The sequence below is a fragment of the Myotis brandtii genome, unplaced genomic scaffold, assembly GCF_000412655.1.
Source record: "Myotis brandtii unplaced genomic scaffold, ASM41265v1 scaffold130, whole genome shotgun sequence".
Classification (NCBI taxonomy): domain Eukaryota; kingdom Metazoa; phylum Chordata; class Mammalia; order Chiroptera; family Vespertilionidae; genus Myotis; species Myotis brandtii.
In genome coordinates, this window is record NW_005354596.1 from 438,706 (window position 1) to 447,174 (window position 8,469).

Here is an 8,469-nt window from a genome sequence, read left to right on the forward strand (position 1 = left end):
GCCCTGCTCTGTGCCTGATAGGGGGGAGCTCCCCAACCCCCTGATTGGCCCTGCCCTGAGTGTGACAGCAGCGGTGCCCCAACCCCCTGATCGGCCCTGCTGTGTGTGTGACAGGGGGCAGTGCCCCAACTCTCCAATCGGCCCTGCTCTGAGCCTGACCAGGGGCTGCACCTAGGGATTGGGCCTGCCCTCTGCCACCCGGGAGCGGGCCTAAGCCAGCAGGTCGTTATCTCCCGAGGGGTCCCAAACTGCGAGAGGGCACAGGCCAGGCTGAGGGACCCCTCCTCCCCCCCGAGTGCACAAATTTTTGTGCACCGGGCCTCTAGTCTCTATATAAAAGCCTAAGCAGCCATTATGACCAGTAGACCAGTCGCTATGATGTGCACCGACCACCAGGTGGCAGATGCTCAATGCAGGAGCTGCCTCCTGGTGGTCAGTGCTCTCCCACAGCCAACCTCCTGTGGCCGGCCCTGATGGGCCCCAATTGGGACTGGGTGAGAGGGCCCGGATCGCCCGATCGCAGGCCAGGCCGAGGGACCCCTGGGCCTCTAGTATCTCTATAATAGAGTTAACATCTGTTTCACGAGATGGTACAAATATGGTTGATAGGATTATAGGCCTTTAGTGCCTGTGAAATAGTGTTCAAAAGTTGCTGCCTTCTCCCTTTGTTGGGGGTCCCCTATTCTCTGTCAGGTCTGACCTCTCAATCATTCTTACTGAGGCACTTACAAGGCTGGGGGCTGGTACTAGGACGATGGCATTACTTCTGGTTATTGTAGGGACGATCTTAAGCTTTCTAGGCAGAGGGCTTTCAGCCAAATCTTTTCACTTTCGAAGATGAGCACATAGGATGGGAGTTCAGAGGCTTGGTCTGGTCATACAGACAGGTAGTCACAGAGCCAGTGCCTGAGCCTACACGCCCGTACACTCCCTGTTGAAATCCTCCCAGTACTGGCACATTGGCCCAATGGCTTCCTTCTCTAAAAATAGCCGTCAGAGAAGGGAGTGAAAAGGGAATTGTCAGAGACCTGCGCGCTAGGGGCACCCTGCGGGCATCTAGTGACCAGCCAGGTCTCCCCTCCTGGTCAGGGCTGACTCAGGACAGTCCCCACCAGCTCCCACCCTCCCAGCTTCTCCCAGCCCGCCTGCCCGTCCCTGCTAACAGGATTGGGGAGGCGCTGGCTCAGGGCCCCAGAACCCCCCCCACCCCCGGAGTTAATGTAGCGCCCTGACTGAGCTTCAGGTTTGCGGGCGGGTGGGGGCAGGGAGTCTTGGGTGGCGCCGTTTGTTGGTAGAGGCGTGTGCTAGGAGCCAGGCTCCGCCTGCCCGGCCAGAAAACTCCAGAAAGTTCCGGGCACAGCCCGAACCCCCCAGGAGCCTCCGGCCCCGCCCGGTGCGCTGGCCACCAAGCTGCTCACCCGGTCTTGTGTTTTTTGAGTTATATTTTCCCCAAAAACGTGATTAAAGAAGCCGAGAAAAGGAGAGACCTTTATTTCTCGCGCTAGCTAGTGCATCAGACAAAACCACTGGGAAGCTTTGTAACTCACCCGAGCCAGAGGGATGGGGTGGCCAGACGCGGAGTGGAAGGTGCCCACGGCCCCAGCGAGCGCGCCCGGCGGGGCTGGGGCCGCTGGCTTCTCCCCGCCGCCTCTCACCCCGTTCCCCGTTCCCGTGGGGACCTTCGGGGGGAGTGGTTCTCTTCCGCACTCGCCCCCCTGTGGGCCGACCGCCCCCCCTCCCCGCGGTGCCCGCTCCCGTCTCCCCTGCCCAGCCTTTCCAATGAGCGGTGCTGGGACAGGGCGACGGTGGTGGGGTGCTGTCCACTGAACTGCACCGTCAGGCATGTTGAGGGCGACCAATTAGCGTGGAGGGTGATAATCATGGGTTCTTACTCCTACGGTAGGGATCCCCCTGAGAAATCGCCAGCAGTGCTCTTCACCTGAAATAGCCCAGTTTCCGCTTTTAACCAAAAGCCTACTTCTTTCACATTTATAAAATAATCTTGTTTGGGTATATTTTATGCATTTTTTAAAAAAAATGTATTTTTATTGATTTCAGAGAGGAAGGGAGAGGGAGAGCGCTAGAAACATCAATGATGAGAGAGAACCATCAATAACTTATTTCTTGAGGCACATATTTATTTTTTATATATATTTTTTATTGATTTCAGAGAGGAAGGGAGAGGGGGAGAGAGAGAGAAACATCAATGATAAAGGAGAATCAATGATTGGCTGTGACCTGCACGCCCACTACTGGGGATCAAGCCCACAACCCAGTCATGTGCCCGGCTGGGAACCAAACCTGTGACCTCCTGGTTCATAGCTTGATGCTCAACCACGGGGCTACACCAGCTGGGCTATATTTATTTCTTAATAAAACACCTACTCAATAACCTTGGCTGATCTAGCCCTAGGAACTGTTGTTTTCTCCAAGGTTATTTCAGATTTCCCGAAGCTCTATTTCTTTTTCTTTTTAATATATTTTTATTGATTTCAGAGAGGAAAGGAAAGGGAGAGATAGAAACATCAATGATGAGAACCATTGATCGGCTGCTTCCTGCCTGCCCCCTGCTGGGAATCGAGCCTGCAACCGGGGCATGTGCCCTAGACAAGAACCAAACCTGGGACCCTTCACTCTGCAGGCCGATGTTCTAGCCATTGGCCAAACTGGCTAGGGCCAAGCTCTATTTCTCTCTCTCTTCTTTTTTAAGTACATTTTTCTTGATTTCAGAGAGGAAGGGAGAGAGAGAGAAACATCAATGATGAGAAAGCATTATTGTTTGGCTGCCTCCTACACGCCCCCCACAGGGGATCAAGCCCACAACCCGGGCATATGCCCTTGGCTGGTAAGGAACCTGGGTCCCTTCAGTCTGCAGGCCAACGCTCTATCCACCAGTCAAACCAGCTAGGGCCCAAGCTCTATTTCTTTTTTTAAAAAATATATTTTATTGATTTTTTACAGAGAGGAAGGGAGAGGGATAGAGAGACAGAAACATCGATGAGAGAGAAACATCGATCAGCCGCCTCCTGCACACTCCCCACTGGGGATGTGCCCACAACCAAGGTACATGCCCCTGACCGGAATCGAACCTGGGACCCTTGAGTCCGCAGGCCGATGCTCCATCCACTGAGCCAAACCGGTTAGGGCTCTATTTCTTAACAAAGGTGTTTGGTAGGTCCTTGGCCATCTCTATCCTTTTCCACCCCCCTCCCTCCCTCCACCCCAAGCTGGCTTGAAAAGTCACTGTTGTCTGCAGTGACAGTCACAGATGCTCCTGCAGTTCCGAGGGTCCTGTTGCAAATGCACATCCCCAGGAAGATGAGTAGCTAAGTGTCCACAGTGCTCCAGTTCAACTACTCTGAAGGTTAACTGTGCTTTTTTATAAGCTAGCCTGGAAGCCTAAGCACCTCTTAGATTTCCAGTTACAAACTTAAAAGCAAAGTCTACCTGTATGTGCCATTCCCTGATACTGGATTTTCTTCAAAGGCAAGTATTTAGTGAAAGGCTTGGTTGGCTTTGAGGTATACATAAGCTCACAAAGTGCTCTTATGGAATGTCGATACAATTTTTTTTTTTACTGTATTTATTGTTGAAGTGAAATTCACATAACATAAAATAACTATTTTTGCCCTAGCTGGTTTGGCTTAGTGGATAGAGCGTTGGCCTGTGGACTGAAGGGTCCGGTCCCAGGTTTGATTCTGGTCAAGAGCACATGCCCGGGTTTCGGGCTCAACCCCCAGTAGGGGGCATGCAGGAGGCAGCCGATCAATGATTCTCTCTCACCATTGATGTTTCTATTTCTCCCTCTTCCTTCCTCTCTGAAATCAATTAAAAAAAATATATATATATATTTTTGAACATATTTTTATTGATATTTTACAGAGAGGTAGGGAGAGGGATAGAGTTAGAAACATCTATGAGAGAGAAACATCGACCAGCTGCCTCCTGCACACCTCCTACTGGGGATGTGCCTGCAACCAAGGTATATGCCCTTGACCGGTATCGAACCTGGGACCCTTCAGTCCGCAGGCCGATATCGACCAGCTGCCTCCTGCACACCTCCTACTGGGGATGTGCCTGCAACCAAGGTATATGCCCTTGACCAGTATCGAACCTGGGACCCTTCAGTCCGCAGGCCGATGCTCTATCCACCGAGCCAAACCGGTTTTGGCATAAAATATATTTTTAAAAAAACACATTTTCAAGTGTACAATTCAGTGGTACCTAGTACATTTACAATGTTGTGCAACTATCATTTCAATCTAGTTCTAAATCATCTTTGTAACCCCAAAATGCAAATGCTTTTTAGAGAGGCTCTTTCCCCAAGTCTAAGGATCATGCCAGGCCTTTTCCAACAAGGAGGCTGTGGAGGGGACGACTTCTAGGATGCAAGCAGCTAGGACATGAAGCATCTTCAAGGGAAAGAAGCCTTTAAAAGACTTCCCAGTGTAGGACTGCAAGTTTCTCCCCCTCTTCTCAATTAGCGAATACCAAACCGTGGTCATCAATCTTACTGCTTATCCGGCATAATGGCTCAGGGCTGTGTAGAGTGAAGGTAAAAGGGGCACTGGTTGTGAAACCTAGGCATAGCCCAGAAGCAGGCATGCACAACAAGCCCTGTGGGCTAGGGGCAGCGTGGCAAAAGCCTGTGAAACCTGAGTAGGAGTCCAGGTTCAACATCTTTGCTGAACTGGAGCTTATTTTTAACCTTTAAATAGCTTTAGTTAAGCCAGTACTTTTAAGTTTCCCCATATGCTCACCCGTGAAGGTCAAATACTACCTAAACTCAGTGTGGTGGAATGAGGGTTAGTAAACATAAAAGGCCCCAGTACCTGGTACATAAAAGCACTAAGACACTGGAGTCCTGGCTCAGGCACCCAATTCTCAATGACACCTCTGTAAGGAACTCAGCGGTGCACTTAAAGTGTAGTTAGCTACTGCTAGAAATGTGGTATTTCTATCTCAGCATCCTTTCATAAATAACTATAAGCTGAGGTATCAGCCAAACCCTTTCATTTAAAAAATATAAGAAGCAGCCCTAACCGGTTTGGCTCAGTGGATAGAGCATCGGCCTGCGGACTCAAGGGTCCCAGGTTCGATTCCGGTCAAGGGCATGTACCTTGGTTGCGGGCACATACCCAGTAGGGAGTGTGCAGGAGGCAGCTGATCGATGTTTCTCTCTCATCGATGTTTCTAATTCTCTATCCCTCTCCCTTCCTCTCTGTAAAAAATCAATAATATGTATTTAAAAAAATAAAAATAAAAAATATAAGAAGTAGCTCTGGCTTGTGTTGCTCAATGGTTAGGGCATGGGCCAGCACACTGGAGGGTCTCGGGATTGATTCCTGGTCAAGGCACGTACCTGGGTTGCAGATTCAATACCCAGCCCTGGCTGGGGCACGTGTGGGAGGGGGCTGATTGATGTGTCTCTCTCAAATTATGTTTCTCTCCCCCCCCTCCAATCTAAAAAATCAATGAAAAAATTTCCTCAGGTGAGAATGAACAAAAAATAAAATAAATGTAAGAAGTAGGGATCAGAGTGGCTAATGCACTTGTGCATGACTGAGTAAGCCAGCGCTTGAACTCACATCTCCTCACTGCTGGTTTAAGCCTCGCTTTCTCTTTGATGTTGAATCCAGATTAAATATCAGGGCTTTGATATATCAGATGTACTTACAGAAATTACTAGCCATGACCTTCCCATCTAACTGCCTCTCCTTTGCCTGTTTGGGGAATAACCCCAAGTCCCTTTTGAGGCCACCCTTACATGGGGTCAAACCTCTCCCCCCATCTTGAGGTACCCATGCCAGTAGCCCTTATTTTATGTGGACCCACAAACCCAACCCACTGTAAATAAGCAGGTTTAATTTATTATTATTTTAAAATTTATTTTATTGATTTCAGAGAGGAAGGGAGAGGGATAGAAACATCAATGATGAGAGAGAATCATTGGCTGCCTCCAAGCAGGTTTTATTTTTTTTTTAATCTCCTAAGAATACCATTTGTCTAAAAGAAAGAGATCACAATGCAATTAATCCCCTTATTTGTCCAGATTCCTAACCTTTTCTAAGAGGCAAATTACCATTGATTTTAGATTTTATAAAAAACACAAACTATGCAGACCCTTCTGACCTCAAAATAAACCAGAGGCAGACAAGACATTGCTCAACTTTTTTTGAGTTTATTTACTTTGAAGTAAACAGTTGGGAAAAAACCGAGTTTGGTATGAGTATTACAAAAAAGGACAAAAGATGGCAGTATAAACGCATCTCTACATTTTACCAAAGGGAAAAAAGCAAGTTCATAACTTCACAAAAACACAGTTCAACTTTACAAACAATCCCAAGCTCAGAGTTGAAGAAAGGCAAATACTTAAGGCAACGCAAAGCCTTGCATCCCATCCCTCTCCTAACGAACATGAGCAATCTGCGAAAGGCTTCCTAATCCACCTCCTCGATGGTGGGGCCAGAGCCAGAACCCCCTTTGGGGGCCTGAGCCCCAAAGCCAGCAGCTCCCGGGCCTCCCGCCCCCTGGTACAGTCCACTGATGATGGGGTTACACACCTGCTCCAGCTCCTTCCTCTTGTGCTCAAACTCCTCCTTTTCCGCCAGCGTGTTGGAGTCCAGCCAGGAAATCACCTCCTGGCACTTGTCCAGCACCTTCTTCTTGTCGGCCTCGCTGATCTTGCCTTTGAGGCCCTCGTCCTCCACGGCGCTCTTCATGTTGAAGGCATAGGACTCCAGGGCGTTCTTGGCAGACACCCTCTCGCGCTGGACCTCGTCCTCGGCTTTGTACCTCTCAGCCTCCTGCACCATGCGCTCGATGTCCTCCTTGCTCAGGCGGCCCTTGTCATTGGTGATGGTGATCTTGTTGGCCTTGCCGGTGCTCTTGTCCATGGCTGTGACGTTCAGGATGCCATTGGCGTCGATGTCGAAGGTCACCTCGATCTGGGGCACGCCCCTGGGGGCCGGTGGGATGCCGCTCAGCTCGAAGCGCCCCAGCAGGTTGTTGTCCCTCGTCATGGCCCTCTCGCCCTCGAACACCTGGATCAGCACCCCCGGCTGGTTGTCCGAGTAGGTGGTGAAGATCTGTGTCTGCTTGGTGGGGATGGTGGAGTTGCGCTTGATCAGGGCCGTCATCACGCCCCCGGCTGTCTCCAGGCCCAGCGACAGGGGCGCCACGTCCAGCAGCAGCAGGTCCTGCACGTTCTCAGACTTGTCCCCCATCAGGATGGCTGCCTGCACTGCCGCCCCGTAGGCCACCGCCTCGTCCGGGTTGATGCTCTTGTTGAGGTCGCGCCCGTTGAAGAAGTCCTGCAGCAGCTTCTGCACCTTGGGGATGCGGGTGGAGCCCCCCACCAGCACCAGGTCGTGGATCTGGGCCTTGTCCAGCTTGGCGTCACGCAGGGCCTTCTCCACGGGCTCCAGCGTGCCCCGGAACAGGTCTGAGCACAGCTCCTCGAACCGCGCCCTGGTGATGGACGTGTAGAAGTCGATGCCCTCGAACAGGGAGTCGATCTCCAGGCTGGCCTGCGTGCTGGACGACAGGGTCCTCTTGGCTCTCTCGCAGGCGGTGCGCAGCCGCCTCACGGCTCGCTTGTTCTGGCTGATGTCCTTCTTGTGCTTGCGCTTGAACTCCTCCACGAAGTGGTTCACCAGCCTGTTGTCAAAGTCCTCCCCTCCCAGGTGGGTGTCCCCGGCCGTGGCCTTCACCTCGAAGATGCCGTCGTCGATCGTCAGGATGGACACGTCGAAGGTGCCCCCGCCCAGGTCGAAGATGAGCACGTTGCGCTCCCCCTTGCCCGTCCTGTCCAGGCCGTAGGCGATGGCGGCGGCCGTGGGCTCGTTGATGATCCTCAGCACGTTCAGCCCCGCGATCACCCCCGCGTCCTTGGTGGCCTGGCGCTGCGAGTCGTTGAAGTAGGCCGGCACGGTGATCACCGCGTTGGTCACCGCGTAGCCCAGGTACGCCTCGGCGATCTCCTTCATCTTGGTCAGCACCATGGACGAGATCTCCTCGGGGAAGAACGCCTTGGTCTCCCCTTTGTAGCTCACCTGCACCTTGGGCTTGTCCCCGTCGCTGATCACCTGGAAAGGCCAGTGCTTCATGTCCGACTGCACCACCGCGTCGCCGAACTTGCGGCCGATCAGCCGCTTGGCGTCGAACACGGTGTTCTGCGGGTTCAGCGCCACCTGGTTCTTGGCCGCGTCCCCGATGAGCCGCTCGGTGTCGGTGAAGGCCACGTAGCTGGGGGTGGTGCGGTTGCCCTGGTCGTTGGCGATGATCTCCACCTTGCCGTGCTGGAACACGCCCACGCACGAGTACGTGGTGCCCAGGTCGATGCCGATGGCCGTGGTTTTAGCCATGCCGGCGCCCTGCTCCCTCGCCGCGCGCTGCGGTCCGGGCCTTTCTGGAAGCGGCGGTCCCGGTCGGGTCCGCGACGGGAACCAGAAGCTCGGTCTGTTCCGA

General features: G+C 52.4%; 1 protein-coding gene across 2 annotated transcripts in view; it reads right to left on the reverse strand.

Annotated features, from left to right (window-relative positions):
• Positions 1-8,462, reverse strand: part of HSPA1A (heat shock 70kDa protein 1A) — a 20,079-nt gene extending 11,617 nt beyond the window's left edge. Inside the window, exon 1 of one of the 2 annotated variants that reach the window (XM_014534468.1) lies at positions 7,499-8,462. In XM_014534468.1, the coding sequence (XP_014389954.1) occupies positions 7,499-8,366 (868 nt within the window). In that variant the 5' untranslated portion in view covers positions 8,367-8,462. Of the gene's footprint in view, positions 1-6,449 lie in introns of both variants that reach the window. The other variant, XM_005859855.2, reaches the window with a different exon arrangement.
• Between the last annotated feature and the right edge of the window lie 7 nt (positions 8,463-8,469).